Here is a 20,891-nt window from a genome sequence, read left to right on the forward strand (position 1 = left end):
AAGTCCCTCCCGGAGGACTTGTTCCTTGAATTTTTCCGCCCTTAAAAATTCCACGACATCCGCGTACCTTGAGTCATAAGGTGGGAACGTTACCCCTAGACTACGGAGGCCGCTTAGTATTATAATAACTAAGAAGTACAATTATAGAATATGATTTAGAGAAACAGTTTTGGTTCCAAAAATGTCAACGTCCCTACAAACAACAGCAGATGAAGTGCATCCAGCAGAAGGACAACTTTTGCTAGAAGAACAGACAAATACGAGTATAGAAAACTCTCTGATATAACAATCAGGAACTTGAAGACCAACAGTTTCCAAAACAGAAGAACAGAATTCAAGCCCAAGGTAAATCTGAGTAAAGAATAGTGCAAATAGGTGATACCTCCACTTACGTAAGATGTGCAATTTTAACTGTTCCAAAGCATAAGCATAACTGTAATTGCCAAGAGGAAAGAAACTATTAAACAAGAGGACTGCAGGCTTCTTGTGGATGAGTTCCCGTTTGATGGCATCAGTAGAATCACCAGAATTTCAAACAACAGTGGCGTAATCAAACTTACATCTAAGTGGAGTAAAATATACCACGTACATACACTAGACAGATCAGAGGGAGAAGGTTACGCTGCGTACTAGAACCAACAACTTAATACACAGAAAATACAGAGCTGATATGATTATGGAAATTATGTTTCGAGCCAGAAATACTCCCAGGTCTCTCATGGAGTCGGCATGGATTATAAGGGATTGACGAAGTTTATACAGTAAAACTTGGTTATAGCAACATTGGTTTCTGCGACACCTTGTCTATTGCGTCAAATATTCAATGGTACGAACTAATTCCTCATAAAGCAACTGTTTTTATACCTTGCTTAGAACGACATGCACAAATGCATCAACCTCGTATGTAACGTCATTTTCATTCCTGAATTTCTCTGATATCGTGGGAAAGTTCGATGTGTCTGCCCACCCTCACTTTCTCTACTTGCTGACGTGACTGTCCTGGAAGAATACGACCGCGGGCTGCAAGAGGAGCGTGGGTTTTATGCGAAAACAAGGGTGTGGGGTGGGACTGCGTGAATAGTGCAAGAGGACGCGGCAGGTTGTTAACTGCATTCCTTTCCTAGAATCTCGTCTAAGAGGACCTCACATTGTCTACTTACCCTATAGTGTTCCTGCCTAAACCCAGAGAAGTGCAGTAGCAAAAACATGGCAATGAAAAGGAAAGTTTTAAGCATTGAAGAGAAAGTTAAAGTGATTCGTGAAATAGAAAATGGAAGGAAAAAAGCTGATGTATGCCGCGAATTTGGTTCGGTGAATTCTACAGTACAAACGATATGGAGAATCCATATTAATTCCACGTCAATGTTACGTTAGTCTGTACTTAACTAGATATTTCACTAAAAAATGCAACATTTTAACTCGGTTTTTGGTAGATTTTTACGTGACTAACATAAGGCTACTGTGGAAGTGCCCATTTCGGTTACAACGACATTCGTTTATAACGACACTATTGTTAGGTCCCTTTGATGACGTTATAATCAAGTTCTACTGTACTTATAGATCAATCTGTTAGTTTTGCTTGAGAAGGACAGAACTTCAGTTTTACTAATATGGAGGTTCATGCAATTAGCAGTGACACCAACTTCGTATAAAATCAATATGAGACTAGTAGACTGCAATCTTTGGGAGAGTTCACGACACGACAGAATCTGATATCAGATACCTAGAGTAGTTAAGTGCATCACACAAGTCAACAATACACAGTGAAAAGCAGAGGCCCCAAACACTGAAGATTACTAACGTTTCTAGAAACAAGGACCTGGACAGGAGCCCTTCTTACACGAAGCACAATCAATTAAACCGTAAAAGAAAACAACACACATGTAATAATTTCAGACAATAAATACGTCACACATATTCAATTATTTGCTACAATTAACTGTAATTGCTACAGGAAGGACAGTAATAATTAAAACAGATACATCACATAAAATGACGTGTTAATGGCTTAGCTTGTAGGAGTGCGCTTGACGCGTTTAATTGTAGGGACCGAACCGGATTGGGGAGGTACTAATTTTTCCAACGTATTAACGCACGAGTTCCTTAAAACAGCGTTCGTAAACAGATTTTTTGTCATCTTTATCGGCATATATCAAAAACATTTCGAGTTTAAAGTGCTGAAACTAGGTTCAAGTAACAGTTGCAGCCGAATAACAAAGTGTATTGTGCAACGCTGCGAGCAATTGTAAAATAAAACTTGCCAAGTATATAGTCTCAATAAAAATATCAAGACATACAGACAACAGGAGAATTACGCAAGTTCTCAAAAATAAATATGTGTAGTATTGTTGTGCGATGGTGAGCAAAGCCTACGCTTAACTAGTGCTTCACGTGACGTCTGGTAGCAAAAATAATATGGCCAGAATAACCTTCATATACGAAAGCAAACAGACACACACCCGGATATAAAAAAAGATAAGGCCAGCAAATCTTATTTCAATGAGAACTGGAACAGACAGGCAGGCAGGAGAATTTCAATCGCCCAGTCTTTCTTCCTCTGTTTCATATGGGTGTGAACTGGCACCGGTTCTCTTGTTAGGAAGGAAAAGCGCAGTCTGAGAGCATTTGAAAACTTTTCAAGGAAGGTAATTCGACCAAGGAAACATTAAGGAACAAAATTACACGGTCAGGAGCTTAGGAATTCGTATTCTTCGCGTATTACATAGCCAGAGTCACCGAATCAAAGAAGGGGAAGATCGCCGAGTCACGTGGAATGTATCGGGGAAATGCATGAAGAATTATGGTCGCAAAGAACCCAATGGGAAGAGGCCACTTAGAGAGGCCCGGGCGTACTTGGCAGGATAATATTAAAAACGAATGTTTGAGAAAATCGACGTAAAGGCGATGACTATACCACTAGCACAGTATAAGATCAAATGACGAGCGTTTATGAACACCATGACGAAAGTTCTAGTACCAGGGAATTATGATATTTCTCTGCCGTTTGAACAGCCACCAATCTCTTCAAGTAACACACTGTTCCATACACACAGCCCGCATGAAGAGGATGAACAATGATAACAGCATAAATAAGTATGTAATGTAGTCTCTAATTTAATGTCGACGTCAGCACCACCAGAAACTAGGTCAGTACTCGAAAAGTGAACACAACATCGCAGACAGGGATGTCTCGTACAAGTAGACTATAAGGTAAAACACATTCACTTGCTTTGTGGCTAGTAATGAAACTGTGTATAACAACTAGGAACCTTGGTGCTTGCTCTGAAGAATTCTCTGGCCATGAATATGGCGGCAGCAGATACCTCCAAAACGTCGGTAAACTTCTGCCGGACTATAATAAGGTGTCACATCCTAGAAGACTGTACTCTTCACAGTGAGAGAAACGAAATTAACTGCACTTTTTTTTTCCTTGGCACTAGAGCCCCATTGGGCCGAGGCCTACCTCCATGAACTTCTCCGTTCACTTCCGTTTTTCTCGATCTTACACATACGATAGGACTCCTTGGGCGAGTGATTAGCTCGTCGCAAGGCCTCTACCTGTAGACAAACACAGAAAAACGAACACAAACATCCATGCCCTGAGTGGGATTCGAACCCACGATCCCGGCTTCCGAGCGAGCGAAGACAGGGCATGCCTTAGACCGCTCGGCTACCGTGACCGGCCAACTGCACTTATTAGAAGTGTAATTATCACTGCAAGGAGAAAAACTACTGGTTAGACACAATAATTCAAGAGCAATGAAAATATGAAAATATGAAAATAAATTATTCCGGGATACAGAACATGCCAGTGGCGTGCACTGGAGCTGCAACCAGCACAGTAGCGGTAAACATTAGTCTGGACTGCAGTCGGATACCAGCACAGAAATGGCAAACATTAGGCTTGGCTCTGTGATGGAATACATGAACAAAAGTTGTAGCCCCTAACGTCAGTCTGGGATCTAACTGCAGCCGGATACTAGCACCAAAGAAGAAAACATTAGCCTGGGGTCAGACTGTATCCAAATACTACCTCAGAAGTGGTAAACAATATGCAAATAATCACCGGGTTCGAATTATAAATCGGCGCTAGCATATTAAATATACACAGTATCCCACACTACACATTGCAACATTTTGCGGCAATCCTGAAGAAGTTTCCTGCATTGACACTTGCCGCGCTAAGCCGTAAACCTTGCTATTCAACCATCACCAGCAGTCCCTATTAGGAGTCAGCAGTCGTGGAATGCGTTCCAGAATGCCCCATACAGGAAATGCTGGCTTCTGGTTTTCAAGTTCGTCCTTATTTGTCGGTATGTCTGTGACAACTGCTAATGCTTTTAGGTACAGAGCAATGAGTGGCCTTCATTCAACTATATTTCCGTCGTTTTCAAGGGCACATTCTTCCTACTCGTCGAATAGTTTTGTTCGTCTAGATTGGTCATGGTACATACACCGAACTGTAGGTACGTATGTAAGATTTAAGGTTTTCACGGCGGTGACTATGAAGAAAGCAGTCTTCTGGGATTTGGCACCGCGTATATGTGGTGCCAAATCCCAGAAGACTGCTTTCTTTGTAGGTACGTACGTAGATCACAGAAATGTTTAAAAGACGCAGTTTTAATGCCGTAGAAATAAAGTGACCTGTTCACTTTAAGGTTTCAGAATATTTTAATACACATGAAGGCAAGAATGCGATCACCTACAGCCATTTCATAATGTAGAATTAACCCAATTAAGAAGCAAAAAGTAATGTCTGAAGAGTCATTTGGACTAAGGAGAACAAACATTTTGCTATGATAATGATGATTATGGTAATTTCAGTGGTGATTATGATAAGATCACAGGGCTCAATCTGTGAATAATAATAATAATAATAATAATAATAATAACAACAACAATAATCTGACTTCCTACGTGCAAACTCGAAGGATCCCCAGAAAGGTTCCAAGGAGTTCTACCCCGATAAATATCCTTAATGACGGACTATTATTACAATGAAAAGCAGTTACATTAAAGTGAGCACTTCCAACTAAAACAAACACACAATTTTCCTATAATGAATGAAATAAAAAGGTACATTAAGAAGGTGAACGAAACAGCAATTCGACATCGACGGGCGACGATTAATACGCTAGTGAAAGTTAACGATGCTTGCTTGGCGTGTCTTCAGTGTAACACAGAATTCATTATGATGGTCTACATCGAAAATGTGATTACTTTTCATATGACTTAGAGCAACGGTTCATTAACTTAACGTCCATTAAATCAGGAGTTCGCGTACCGGAACAACCGACGTCGCGTCTACGACGGGTATACTGACACCGTCCCTCCTTCATTTAACTGTTGGTGATCTATTGATTCAGATGAGATAACTACCTCCAGTAATTTGCGGCCACGTGATTTTGTTCAAGATCATGTTTTACGAAAACGGGAAAGGATACAAGTGTATACTAGCAGGCTCGGTTTTGCATGAGGATCTCAGGGATGTTGTAATGGCCACAAGTCTGAATAATAATTGGTTAGGAGTTTCCAATGAATTACTCACTGACTTAATACACAAGTTTTATCTACCAATCACTGCTGAGTAATACACACTGTTACTGTGACGAGTATACCCATTGCTAGGCAACGGGTCGGGAAACACAGTCCCGCAACAGGAGCGAGAGACAATAGGACATCCATTGCTACGTAACGGATCAGTAAATACGCATTACTGACAACAGAAGACGGTTTTTCCGTGGGGTCCGTGCCGAGGAGTTATAAGAGGGCAAAGTCAAAAGACGAGACGGAGTATAGAACAGTAGTCGACAGTAGTCGAGTAGTCTTCGGAAATGGCAAGGAAGGGATTAGGCGGTGCCAAGAAGACTTCATGTGTGATTTGAAGTTACAGTGAGACTGTGATAAATACGTTGCCAGGATACGGCTAGTGAAGGCAGAATCCTAGTGTGTGTGGAACGGTGAACTGGAGAGTGTGGAGAATAGCGATAGCGCTGCAGCTGCAATAAATCCAATCATCCATTCCAAAACCCGCCTCATAAGTCACCTCTACGAGTGAAATTATGATTACGTTTTTCCTGTTTACACAGGTGAATTTATTTAGATACTCATTCTTCGGTTTGGACTCCACTTAAATCAAATCTACTTTGGGAACCAGCCAAAAGTGAGATTATACTAACGAAGAAAGAAACGTGTTTTCATTATTTCATTTTACGTACCAGTGTTATAAAACCATTAATATAGAATTTTTTTTTAAAAGGCACGGCCTTTCAGGATGAACACCCTCCCCTATGGAAATTAGTCTCTCTTTCGATAAGATTTGGTGGGGGAAGGGATTTCATATGAGAGATATGATTTATATGCCCACACAACGTAATGATATCTTTTGGCTGTCGTTTAAAATATCTCCCAGCATAAAATACTGAATATACGTATAACCGGTGGGCTGGGAAACGATCGTTGTGGAAACCGAGTAGGAAAATGAAAAAAAAAAAAAACCTGGGATGAATTTCGGGGAAAGAGATCGGGCGAACGGTCGATGGGTGAACTGACTCCGGCTCAGTCCAACAGCAGGGTGAGGGGTGTCGAACTTCCAGGTTCTGTTAATCAGCTGATGCACTGAGTACAGCGCTTCTGAAGATCAGCTAGTCATGGGATTCCCCGCATTTCACGGAACCCGAAGGTTCACTGCCGCGTTCACAACAGCATACCAGTGGTTCCTATCCTGCGCCAGACAAATCACGATCACAACCTCCCAACCTGTAAGATACAGATTCTAAAGGGTTGTGACGATGATGTAAATCTGGCAAGGGTTGTCCAGTGATTCAGATCAGCTCTTTCTAAGGGGCCCAACCGTGTCATCCTCCCTTACCTGAGGACGGAAACAGATTCAGTTTCCGAAACGTCATGTTTATATTTTCTAAAAAAATTGACGATGGGAAAAAATTAAAAAACCCAGTAATTATGTCCGAAAGATCTATTTTAATAGTATATTCTGATTTATGCCTAGGTCTTCCAAGTGGTCTCTTCCACTCAGCTTTTCCGACAAGAATTTTGCACGCATTTCGCTTTTATCCCTTGTGCTCCACTTACCAGTCCATCTCAATCTCCTCGAGTGGCTCACTGTAACATCTGCGAAGAGTACAAATTATGAGCTCATCACTGTGTAATTTTCTTCTTCCTCTTCTCAGTTCTGCCTCTCCTATCCACATCTTCTACTCAGCTCCCTGCTTTCCGATACACTCAATCTATGTTCTTCCCTTAATTAAAAAGACCAACTTTCACACCCATACAAAACACCGGGTTTATATTTTAATCTTTATGTTTTAAATAACAAAAAGGAAGACAAACGATTCTGAACTGAATGGCGCCAAGCAACAATTCTGATTTAGGGTAAATTACTACCGACAACGTGTAACGCAACAGTGGGTAATACGAACATAAAGATGAATTAAGTATAGTGCAGGATGGTGTGGGGGTAAAGGTGTACATCTGTTAACCAGTAAATGCCCGGTTCGAATTAACTCCGGATTACCAGTTACACGGACCTCTAGTAGCTTCCTTCGTCTCCTTATGTGAATGCTGGGATAGTTATTTCAAATATGCCACGCCCGCCTTCTTTTTTTCAAATTCTTACTTATTCACCATTCAGTACATGGCTATAATCTAAGCAGGAAACACGCAAAAATAAATCAATTTAGTTCAACTTACCCTGCAGGGTAGGCAACCACTCCTGTCTCTGGGTCGCAGTCGAGTGCTGCATTGCTGGATACCGTTAGCCCGAGCACCCGCTCTAATTTCACCTGAGATAAAAAACCAGAAGGAAACTGCATATTAAATACAATTACATTATAAATATGTAGCTATGGCTCTACAGCCCTTGTAGACCTTGGCCGCTTTTTTAGTTTCTTAATCTATACACAGTCGGTAGGACACCTTGGACGGGGGATCAGTCCGTCGCAAGGCCTCTACCTGTACGCAGAACACAAACACAGACATCCATGACTCGAGTGGTATTCTAACCCACGATCCCAGCGCTCGAGCGGGCGAAGAAGGTTCACGCCACACAGGGGGCGGCCATTGTGAGGCATAATATAAATAACTGGCTGTAAATGGAGATGGAGTAGGAACAGGGTGAGTGCCACAAAACCTGCCTCTTTATCAGATAGGGGCAAACTACAATTTGATAAGCGGCTTTGGAGGTAACAGATACGGCTATACCAAAGCTTTGTGTAAAGTAGGTTATATCCTGCAGTGTTGCCCAACTGGTTGCCTACTTTCTGGCGGCCTTCAAAATCCAGTCAGCATCAGGTGAGAAAATTATTATTTTATAATTAGCAACTGTACTTGCTTATTTCCGCTTTGCGAACGAAAATTTTGTGCCGAACAATAATACCCGCGTTAATGGTGCACAGAAGCAGTGATGAGAAGCACGACACACAAATCTAGGGCCCATCATCCTTCAGAAATGGTGGGAGGGTGGCAAGGCAATGCTTCAAATCTTTGATAATTCTAACATGAGTCTCAAAATTCACATTATCTCATACGGTGTCATGTATTTTTAATTTTGAATGTGATATTATCTCTTCGCCACTAGGAAGACCAAAAAGCAGGTGGATGGATAATATTAAAATGGATCTTAGAGAGATAGGAAGGGATGGTATAGATTGGATTGGATTTATCCGGCTCAGGATAGTGACCAGTGGAGAGCTCTTGTGAACACGGTAATGAGCCTGGTTCCATAAAATGCTGGGAAGTTCTTAAGTAGCTGCAAATTCGGTGGCTTCTCAAGAAGGGCTCAACCCCATGAGTGATGATATTGTCTCTTAAACTTTGTGACCACTAAAATTGTTTATTTAAGGTATACGGGTCTGTATGAAATTACGAACAACATTTAGACTTCCTAGTAATAATTGACTTTGTAGACCATTATTTGACTATATAATGTGAGACAGGGTGCACGTCTTCAGAAAAGCCACTGCCAATTTACCGTGAGCATGCATGATCAGTTTTACAGTACAATCTCAATAACATCTCTGCTGAGGAATTTACAACGCTATACGACACACGCGAACGTACATAAACGGAAAGCAATACATTTGGACTTGTGAAAAGAAGGTATAAGGAACCGAAATTGATTATACATGTCTCGGTGTCTCCGACCAAAATATTGTTATATGTACACCCATTGATAGGCAACGGGTTGGTAAAAAAGTTTCCGCGAAAACAGATTCTTGGTAAACAGTTCGTTGATAGGTCACGCAACAATAGGAGGAATATTTTTAGCTCGCTGTTAGGCAACAATCAGCGCGCCAATGGACTGGCGAGATAGCTATTACGTGATTAGTTTTCAATGTGGTCCATGCCATGCCCAGTGATAAGCAACAGAACTATAGACACATCTACAATAATGTGTTTTCCGTGGGGTCCGTGCCAAAGGTTTATAGGGGAAAGTGAAGGTCGTTTGCAGTCGGTCACGGCTGCGAAGTCGTGAGTCAAGGACACGAAGCCGTCATGGAAAGGGGTCCAGGAGGGTTCAGCAGTTGAGAGTACAAGGACAAGAAGAGAGCGTGTCCTTAGCGAACTGTGAAGATTGAGTACAGATTAAGATAGAGGAGCAGAGAGTGACTGAAAACGAAATAACAAGAAGACTTCATAGTGATTTGAAGCGCTAGTTTCTATGTTGAGATCTGTTACCGGGAGACGACTAGTGAAGACGGAGAATCCTAGTGCATAAATCAGCGATAACGCTGCACCTTCCGGCTTGTAGCATATGCCTCAACGAACTACGCTACCGTATGCCCCCTATGATGAAAGTCACAAATCAAAACTGTATGCTGCATACGTACACTGTCTTGTTGCTAAGCTGTTGGGGTCCTATCCATTTTTAGTTATCTTCACTTCTTCCAAATTTTAGTTTTTCCCCCGAGCACATTAAAACTATAAGCCTACATACACGTATTCTGTCGAAGGTCGATATTAATTTTTCCCAATTATTTGAGAGAAACTTTCGGGAAACTCAGAAGTAGGTCTACGAACAAAGTTTGGCCCATATGAACATAAAAGAACAGGCATGAGTACGACACAGACTAAGTTCCGTTGAATTAATGTTTTTTCTTTCGTTCCATTTAAGTGCTACAAACGCTCCTTTTAATATTGGCACTTGTACATCGCTCCTCGCTCTGTTCTCAAATTGAGATTATCCCCAAAAACCGTACGTTCCTCTTCCATCCACGTTTTGTTTTAGACAGGTTTCATTGTCCACAGCTGTCTCTTTACATGAGATTTTGCAACCCATGTACTACGAGTATTTATTTCTTCCGAAATCACTGATGTATCAGCAAATCTCATTCAGCCTCCTTTACTTGATCACGCTAACAATAATGATCGAAGTTCCTCTTTATGCAATTTCCTCTGTCCTGCTGTTATATGACCTCCCGTAAGTCAAAATACTCTCACAGCAAAAATCTGTTCTCTTCCCAGGGAGAGAGACCAAGTTCCACAAGCATACGGTAAAACAGGTCTATAGCGTTAAGGAATTATGCGCATATGAAACTCAATTGCATGTTCGTGGCGATACTTCAAATCTAAACGATGTACTTAATGTGACAGTGGTAATGCAATGCATACAGATGCATATATCGTACTGTGTTGAAACTATGAGGACTAAAACAGAGTACTAAAGTCTGGATTTGCAGATTAGCTGCAATGCAAGTTCGCGTGACCACACACAATTCAAATGGAAGCACGCAGGACTTGAAATCGGCAACTATTTATGAGAAGGAACAATTACGTCTCTGTAACATCGCAGTTTAGTTTAGAGTGATGTTACTCAATCTGTGTTACAAGAAATCCTGGGGTTCTCGAGAACTCCGCAAAAAGATACCATCTAGAATACCAGTTCATTCAACAATACAACAGCAACAGCAACAATGGATGTCGGTCGACATGCGCTTTTAGGATGTAAGCCGTGGTACTTTGGGAATTAAAATTTCTACTAATGACACTGTTTCCAGGAGGTTTTCTCATTTTACAAACCGTCAGGAGTGGGGGTAGAATGACGCTGACTATAAATCTTAGTGGCACAAATTAAAAGTATCAATGAACATGTAAAAAAAGTAAAGCTATCCATGTAAAAGGCCGTGGAGGCCCAGAGGGTTGTGAAACATTGAGGTTCCTACATTTTCTAGATAATTGGCTCACAGATGGCGGTGAGGTAGTCAGCCTTAAGCGCCGGCCGTCTTTTACTCCTAGAAAGATTCCTGGTACTCATTTCTGTTAGAGGCTGAGTTGACCCCAGGGCCATATTGCGGCTGGAAGGATTAGGTCAACTTAAAAATCCAATAACCTCCCCGGGAATCCAATCCGCGAAAACTTTTTCAATCGTTATGGTGGACCGCTGGCTCAAAAGAGAAGTCCAAAGGGAAAGAAACACACGGAAGACTAACTGCATTGTAAGAAGAAAACAGATGGCGCTATCAGCTTATCAGCTATAAAGTCAAAATTACAAAGGGAACACAAATATTGCAGCCGGAATGCAGTGCGAGGGCGATCGCGTGCTGTGGCCTGCGCGCGCCACTCTTTCGGTGGAAATATCGCGCATCCGCCACCTTTCGGAACGTTTGCGGGATAGACGAAGAAGATAGAGGTCGGGTGCGGAGAGCTTTTGCTGCGGCAGACAGGGCTAGATTTTCAGAGTGACGTTCATGTCAGCGCAGTTCAGCTCTGAGCAGACGAAAAGCAAGAGAGTCGGTGTTCAGTCAGTGAGTCAGCACTCCGTTCTGAGTTCTCGGTTCACGGCAGTGCAGTGCAGTGCAGCTCAGGTCGAGAGACAGCTCATCGCAATATTGTCACTAGTGGTCTTGCTGTGAAATGACGAGCAGACAAGGAACTGACATCGACAGCATCAGTGGTTACGGGCGGTGGGACAGTAACTCCTCCAAATATCGATAATCATCATGATATGAGTTACAGCGATTTCCAATTCGAATTTGCATGTGTTAGTGATTCTAATGTGATTGATACTCGTACATCTGTGTAATGTCACAAAATTTCGGGAAATGGCTTTCGAAAAATTACAAAGGCATTTACAAAGCATGTTAATTGTAAAGACGAACCTGTAGTGTTTTCTGAATGTAAATGTAATTCACTGATACACTCCCAGCTATTAAAACTTAAAAATAGAAATCTGTGTGAAGCTATCATATTGGTCACTGCGGTAAACCTCATACGAAAGGCGAAAACCAAATCATATCGAGACTTGAAGACACAATTTCGTGTATGGTTGGTGACAATAATTCGAAGGGTATCAAAACAATCCCAGTTTCGGATTCTAAAGCTCCTAGAAAAGTCGACATGAGTTGTAATATCGAATGTGAGTTAATAAAACGGACTAGTCAGTTGAAATTCTGCTTCGAAAGTCGATTAATTCAGTGACAGTAGTTCTTCGTTTCTTGATTTTATGATACACTGTATCTCATTATTACATGTTACTGGATGATTTCTGAAGATCCGAGCAAGTAAACAAGTTCATATAAATATTTACCTCCACAGCCTTCTTTAGGAAGTCACACCTACTCTTATTCCAGCATCCATGGTCACACCTTAAATGCCTCCCGTGTTTAACCAGTTGTGTATACGAAGAGCTACTAATATCCTATTTGCTTTTACGCTCTTACAAGAGGTTCTCCAAGTGGCATCAATTTTCAGGGACACGCAATTCAGCTGTGCGTGGAAAAGAAACTCGTAAGAGACTGACGATTCCAGATGTACAAGTACCCTTTATTTTACTTTCAAATTGAAGAATTCGATGCCGCAGCTCGTCTCTAGTATCAATTGAACTGGCAGAGAACATGGATTTCAAATGTCACAGAAATCAAGGGAGGGATTCAAGTCACGTGAGCGTGCAGGCCAGAAAAACTGCAGCTTAATTTCCGCGACCAATCCAGTGTCCAGGATAATTTTCGAACAGCCACTGATGCACTTCACAAATGCAGTGTAGTGGAGCAGCGTCCTGTTAAAGGCATACATAAAAATGTGTATTAAGAGACACGCTTTACTACAGCCGATTTAGGTGTGTTGGGAGAAAATTAAGGTAATCGTCGCCATTAACTTGTACCGGTAAAATGTGAGGGCCCTTGAGACAGTCGGTTACACAGATTGAAGGAAAACTGTCGTTGCTGATGTCTATTTCTTAGAATGTGATGGTAGAAGCGGCCATTTTATAATGTTTATAGCTTTTCAACGAAAGCGTTCAGGGTACATATTCATACTAACTTTATTAAATATTGCGATTAACGGAAAACGTCCAGTGACCCACGCCATATAACGCGGCCTACAAAACAATAAGCTGAAGAGCGAAATAACTGAAACAATACAAATTACATGGATATTACTGCCGTTTTGACTTATATTCAAGTTCCCGCATAATTAAATTTCCCATAACATTATTAAATATGAGGACATAAATTATAAAATCATGAATACTGATTTAGTCTTTGTTTTTAACAATCTCAATTACTGGATTTTGCCAACTAACTCTTGGAGCAGTGTTTCTTAATTAGTGCGCCCGAGACATACTGAAATGCGGTTTCACATATTTACTAATAACTGACACAAGCGGTAAGAGCACTGACACCCTGTCACACCTTGTTTCGTCTATTCACCGGCCTGTTATACTATTGTACTATTTCTTGATCAAACTGTTTCGATGTAAGATTTGAGGCTTTCACGGCGGTGACTATGAAGAAAGCAGTCTTCTGGGATTTGGCACCGTGTATAAGTGGTGTTAACCGACGTTTCGGAGGAACGTATCGCCTCCATCTTCAGGGTAGAAGAGTTGCGTGCGAATACAGATAGCTGTAGCTGCAGTTACATACGTAAGACTAAGCTACATAGCTCAGACGGTTAGTCCCCGGCTTAGCGGCCTCCGTAGGTCGTGGAATTTTTAAGGGCGGAAAAATTCAGGGAACAAGTCCTCCGGGACGGACTTTAAGCCGTGGGTCCCGTGTCGTAGATTTAGGGCACGTAAAAGATCCTCATGTCTCTAGGAGACCTCTGAGCAAAATTAGGCAAAAATTTCCCGCCCAAGTAGTTTCCAATGCCTTTGGTAGATGGGGGAAATATCAGGTACCGACGGCCGACATCGTTGGCTGAACGGGGCTGATAGCACGCACCAGTACCGGTAGGGTATGGGGACAGTCGAAATTGAAGGGGGACGCACAATGGACCAATAACTGGTCTAAGTGCATGGGGAAACCCACCCCTTTTAATAATAATAATAATAATAATAGTCCCCGGCTTCCCACCGGCAGCCCGGTCTGGTCATATGGGATTTGTGGTCGACAAAGTGGTGCTGAGGCAGGCTTCCTCCGAGTACTTCGGTTTCCGCTGCCAATTCGCATTCCACCGAATGCTCCACAATCATCATCATCTATCATCCGTCGCTGGTAAAATAGACCAGTAGTGACCTCAGTATCAAGAGGACTGAGTCTCACCCCAAGAGAAAAATAAAAAATAGTAAAAATCTACATATGGGTAGATCACAATGAGATCTATACTTCGTACCTTGCATTATTTTCTGTGCAATCAGCTATTTTTACCCAAATTTATAAATTAAATTTGGGCGTCACGTAAAGCAGGAAGTTTAATTCCTCGCGATGCACCAAAATCAAACTTGTCCAACGACTTTTACTGGACAGCCCAATACCAGACTTAACCTGCATACGTCCAGTAGTTCCGGAGATGAAACGTGCGCACAACGGACGGATATATGTGACATTTCGTATATGTCACTTCACGCACTACGTGCAAAGGAAGCATAAAAAGAAGACTGCTGAAGGTGGGTAAGGCCGCCAGAGAAGGAAAGTGCTTTATGCTATGTCTACAGCAGACCACAGATTAACACATAATAGAAACAGGTTTATCGTATAAAATCCCGCATGGACACCGAAGCATAGCTCGGAAAAGCTGTCTTTTGTTTTTGCACTGGTAGCCTGCACAAATACAATGAAAGTCCCGTATGTTCACGCAAACATATACTGCGTTCGGTAAGCTCGGTTGCTGGGTAGGAAAGTGAATTCCACTTGCATCTGTAGCTTCGTAAATATTATACAAAGATGGCTGAACACACCAGGCCCATCACAGTGACCGCGCGGTCTAAGGCATGAACTGTCTTCACCCGCTCTAACACTGGGATTGTGGCTTTGAATCCCACTTGAGGCATGGATGTTTGTGTGCATATTTTCTCTGTCTGTGCTGTCCTGTGTGCAGGTAACGGCCTGCCACTAGGCCATAAGACAGCCAAATCCATTCAACGATTACACTTCACAATTTTTTAAAAATCTATTTTAATATTCTCCGATATGCACTTAAAGAGTAAATCTTACAATTGGTTTCTGCCTTTTACGTTATCCATCCAAAATTTTGTACGAACTTCTCGTCTCCCTGTGCTTGATATGTCTCGTCGATCCCATCCCTTTTGATTTAATCACCCCAATTACACCGCCCGCAGAGCAAAACTGCGAAGCTTGTGTGTTGCCTCAATCTAACTACAACTCTCTGGGGTTCTGAGGTTTCTTATTCGAATCTCAGTTAACCTAGCTGGGTTCTTCGTAGTCTACCTAATTACTTCCAAGCGAATGCCAGGACAGTACCACGACCTGGTTCCTACCACATCCTTTCGCCCTTCACCACCGAGCTGCAATAATCAACACATCCTTTCACCGTCTGCAATGGGTCCAGCACCGACAGAACCGTAGTAACAGCTGTACCGTTCGCGGGCAGAGCTAGCAATAAAAATACCGCTTCAGCCTATTAGCCACTGAAGAATATTCACTACTCCATATATTCATCATCATCATCATCATCATCATCATCATCACTGGCACGACAGCCCTTTGTGAGCCCTGGCCTGAGTACCAGGTGCTCGCCAGTCCATATATTAAGACATTAAAAATGTACCCACCATTGGTCACAGTTAACTCCACACTGCGTATTTCTGAAGCCCTCTCATATGCCAAGAGGTTACTGAAACACAATATGGCATAACGTAAAGTTCCGATTATGAACGTTAGAAAAATCTGGAGAGACGGAGCGAATAGAATACCATACTTATCCCGACGAGGTTCGAACCCTTGTCGAAATCTATACATTCACACTGTTCATGTTTTCTGGTCTTATAAAGTGCTGATCCCCGACCGAAAAAAAAAATCACTGCCTCTCTCAGAAATGCACTTAAGTCTTCAACTCAACCCCATTCCTGACATACCGGGACAATAAAAACATTTTATAACAAAATTTCTTTAGAAAATTGACTTGATATATATACAAACACATACATAATGGGGAGGCACACGGTACCGTAGTTGGTTGAGGCACTATGCTACAATCCTGAAGATCGAGGGTTCGATTCTCGATGTCACTGGATTTTAACTGACCTAATCCTTACAGCCGCACAATGGCTCTGGGGTCGACTCAGCCTCTAACAGAAATGAGTACCAGGAATCTTCCTGGGGGTAAAGGGGGCCGGCGCGTAAGACTGACATCACCCTTTGTGAGCCGGTTGTCTAGATTCTAGAAAATATGACAGCCTCGACGCCTCACAGCCCCATGGTCCTCTACGGCCTGTTACAGGGATAGCTTCAACTTTTATATATATATAAGTGAATGTAATAGTATGCAGGCAAAATGTTTGGAGGATGAATCCTTTCACTCCACTCTTCTATCCTAGTTCCTTATTGGGTTTATAAATAATCCACACAGAAGAACGTGCATGTACGAGTACATGTACACAGTGAGACGCACAGGAGTATAACATAAGCAGGGGTGAACTTGCAAACTGGCTGTGAACTCCTCTATATACACAAGAAGGAAGATAACTGATTTTACAGCCATAGCGATAGCTACTACAGCCTACGCACTATGATAAGAGATTGCAAATGTTCACAACCCAGGCCTACATGTAAATCCGTATACTATTTTCCGGCTCTCACATTGGACTACTGATCTATCTCACGATGAAGCAAAGTAACAGGTTTTACAATGATTCTCTTTAACGGTAGGAAGTAACATGCAGTACGCCGCAAACCTTGCAACAGCTAACGTGATCATTAGAATGAGATTACAATTCAGGATACTTTTCATACACTGCTGCACAGATTCGATATTCTATACCACTGTTTCTCAAACATTACTGTCTCCGGTATAATTTTAGCCTTCAAAAAATAGTGCATCAATCCCAAACTAAAACTCCAAACACAAAAACAGGAACGGAAAATCTTTTCCACCGCGGTTTACGTATTTTCTATACTTTTTTTTTTGTTGCAATTTTGCACATCTCACTCCTGGTAAGTGATGTTCATAATTCGGTATTAACTTGTTATTTATTTGGGTTCAGCTTTTAATGAAGACTGCTTTGATTATAATAGTTGTTAATATAATTATTTTGCTTGAATTTACATTTCACGTGTTAGCCACAGTTTGTACGCTGATTTACTGTTTAAGACGCTGTCGCATCTCAGATTGTACAGCGTCGAATACTAGGCCGGCTGGTGAATAACTCGAAAGCGCTTGGAAGGAAACGAATTGGAGTACTATCCCAACATTCGTCTGGGACTGATTAAAACCATGACGAACTTAAGTCTCAGATCCAAATCGAACACACCCCGAATACAAGCCTAAAGCATCACCTCTGCATGAAACTGCTCGTTAGCCACTGTTACGTCCAGAATTCACCAAATTTCGTTTCGTCAATTTAATGTAAGGTAAAGATACGGTAAACCTGTCCCTGTGCTTAACTGGTTAAGCACTACACTACGCCATGAAAGCGTATGGAGTAGTGGATGTAGACCCACGCTTGACATCGGCACTAATTGGAGGGGAGTGGTTAGCATCACGCCACAGCCGCTTTACCCTCGGATCCATTGCATAGGAGGTTGGGTGAACCCCAAAGCCGGTCTAGACGCCATAGAGAAGTGAAAATTCTCGCCCCCACCGGGACTCGAACTCGAACTCCGTCCAGCCCATATCCAGTCCCTATACTGACTGCACTATCCCCAGTCTCACGGCAATTACATTCACGTGAAACGTAAAAACGTGAAGTCCCTGTGCTTAACTATTTAAGCACTACGCCATGAAGGCGTGTGGGGGAGTGGATGTATAGGTCCATATTTTCTTGACCTCCGCACTAGCAGGAGGTGAGTGGGGAGCTTCACGCCTCTGCCGCTGTACTCCCGGGGAAAGAGTCCCTGGCACCCATCGGATAGGACGCTGGGTGGATCCCAAAGCCGGTCCGGACGACATGAAGAAGCGAAAATTCTCGCCCGCACAGGGACTCAACTCCGTCCAGTCCATAGCCAGTCTCTATACCGAATGCGCTATCCCGGCTCTCAAGTCAATTTAATTTACTTCCTATAAATGGCAATTTGGGTGAGGAAACAGATCTCTGTTTGCAATGCCAAGGAAGCATGAAAAAAATTAGGCATTTGGGAAAGACCTGTAATGTGACTTGCACACTGAACTCCTCTTCTCCTACACCATATCACAGTCTGTGCACAGTATCATTCGTACCTCCACTGTCGAGGGCAATGTCCTACTCAATATTCCACGCGCGAGATATCTGCACAAAGTTACGACCCTTGTGAGGTAGGCTTCCTACACAAGCGAGGATCGTCATGGAAACCGTGTTTATAAGCCGTAAAAGTACAACCCGAAGTGCATGAATTCGTTCACCGAATTCCCTGAGTCACCGCTACCTTTATCTGCACTACTCCAGTTTTCGAACATGGACGAACCAATAATTCCTCCGTCAAGCCACCTCAAGAAAAATCCAGCCTCATTCGTAGATAAGGTTTATTAACTCCAAATTTACAGAGCTTTCTAATGGTTTTATTGCTTCTCTTTACTTCTCGCGTAGTAATATGTACGAAAGATGGATGGCAACCTTGTGCGTTTGGGAACGGAACCACAGTTACTACGTATTGTTTTCGATTTTACACAGTTTCGATATAATTAGCACTAATTAACAATTAACCTGCTTTAACATATTTCATGCATTTTTAAGTTCTCTTATCACATTAAAACCTTCAAACATAGGCCTCATGTTCCAACCTCTCTAACTTCAAACTTCGCTGTCACCCATCAACAGGAAGTTGGAGGACAACTCTGACGCCTGGACGTGTCATGAACGTTGTGGTGTTGGCTCCGAACTTCGTTCTGTCTCAGAGACTCAATAATCGCCAGTTTCAATCTTTGTTGGAAAGTGATGCTGAATATGTACCATACAGAAGCCTGATGACTAAATCGTGAGAGTGTTGGAAAGGTTTGTCTTGCTCGCTCTACGAGTATAAAGAGAAACGTGAATTTGTGGCTGAACTGAGTGATAAGAAGTGGCTCTGGAATTTGGTATTATTATGTGATATCAGCCACAACTTATATGACTTAAATACCAAAATCTAAAATCAACAGAAATTCATTTCTGATATGTCTGGGGTTGTCAGAACTTTTGAAATGAAACTTAAAATATTTCGAAAACAGTTGGAAAATATTAATTTGCGTCATTTTTCTCCTTGGGATTTGCTACATGCGGATGAGTCAGCAAGTGTTCTCTTTCCAAGTATCTGTCGTGGAAATGACTGATTCTTTGGCTGATAATGTTAAAACGAATTAAGTTACTTTCGTGGTCATGCTGTGTGTATCTTTGAAACCCATTTCCTATTGATGCTGATGATGTTCCACAAAAATTGCAACATGAAGTCACTCAACAGCAGTATGACTCAAATTTGCGTAGTATTTCAAACAACGATGCTTTCCTTTATATGCTTCTTTACCAGAATCTCGGTTCTCTCGAGTTATGTGACTTAGCTCGAAATTTCGCAAGTATATATGGTACGAAATATACATCTGAACAGGTATTTTTGCATATTAAATACGTTGAAACGCAGTTCCGTTCAAGATATACACTTAGCATAATGTGAATTGAACTGGCATTTCAAAAATGGAATTAAAGGTTCCCTCGCGAAGCGAAGACACGACAAGTTTCACACTAATAAGGTATGTTTATGCTATTTCTATTGCAATGTTCAGTTAGTGTTGGTTACACGTACTAATATAATATTATACAGAAGGGTCCAAAAAATATACTCCCTCTTTGATAGCTAATACCTTTGAAACAAAATGACATGTAGTTACAATTCTTGGCGGTAGTGTAGTGTAATGTTTTCTCAACAGATGGTGAAGGTCACATGAATCACGTGAGTGTCGTGCCGCGTGCGCGCTGCAGAAGACAGCAGCAACAATGGCTGAAAGGTTGTTCTTTGAGCAACGCAAGGCTGTATTGAAGTGGTACTGGAAGAACGAAAACATTAAAGAGGTACAAAGACAATGGCAGAATGAGTTTTGAACTCAGCCACAAACACGTAGAACCATATCCCGTATTCGGGATAACTTTGAAGCCGATGGTACTGTTCATGATGTGCATAAGCAAAGATCTAGGCGACCACGGATAGTAACAAGTCCAGTCCTGTCTTCTTTGATGGTACCGTAACTGGTCAGGTGTATCTCGATATGCTTCAGACTTTCCCTGCCATTCGAGAGCTGTTTGGAGATGAGAGATTTTACCTACAATAAGATGATGCTCCACCTCACTACCATCGAGATCTCTGGGCGTACTTGGATGACACTCTACCTGGACGATGGATAGGTCGAAGAAGTGCTATTGAGTACCCACCACGGTCTCCAGACCTAACACCTTTCGACTTTACCTATGGCGAACCTTGAAGGATGAAGTTTATCGAATGCGCTACGAGAAACCATCGAAGCGTCGTGTGCAGCCATCACACCGGAAACACTGACAGCCGTAGTTCGCTCAGCAGTTCGGCGGCATCGACGCTGTT

The 20,891-nt window shown here is 42.1% G+C and overlaps 1 protein-coding gene across 2 annotated transcripts in view; it reads right to left on the reverse strand.

Moving 5' to 3' along the window:
* Positions 1-20,891, reverse strand: part of LOC111873083 (mitogen-activated protein kinase-binding protein 1) — a 254,773-nt gene that overhangs the window by 91,003 nt on the left and 142,879 nt on the right. For both annotated transcript variants that reach the window (XM_023867486.2, XM_023867487.2), the window contains exon 3: positions 7,711-7,802. In XM_023867486.2, the coding sequence (XP_023723254.1) occupies positions 7,711-7,802 (92 nt within the window). The remainder of the gene's footprint in view (positions 1-7,710; positions 7,803-20,891) is intronic.

Source organism: Cryptotermes secundus, unplaced genomic scaffold (assembly GCF_002891405.2).
Source record: "Cryptotermes secundus unplaced genomic scaffold, Csec_1.0 scaffold120, whole genome shotgun sequence".
Lineage (NCBI taxonomy): Eukaryota > Metazoa > Arthropoda > Insecta > Blattodea > Kalotermitidae > Cryptotermes > Cryptotermes secundus.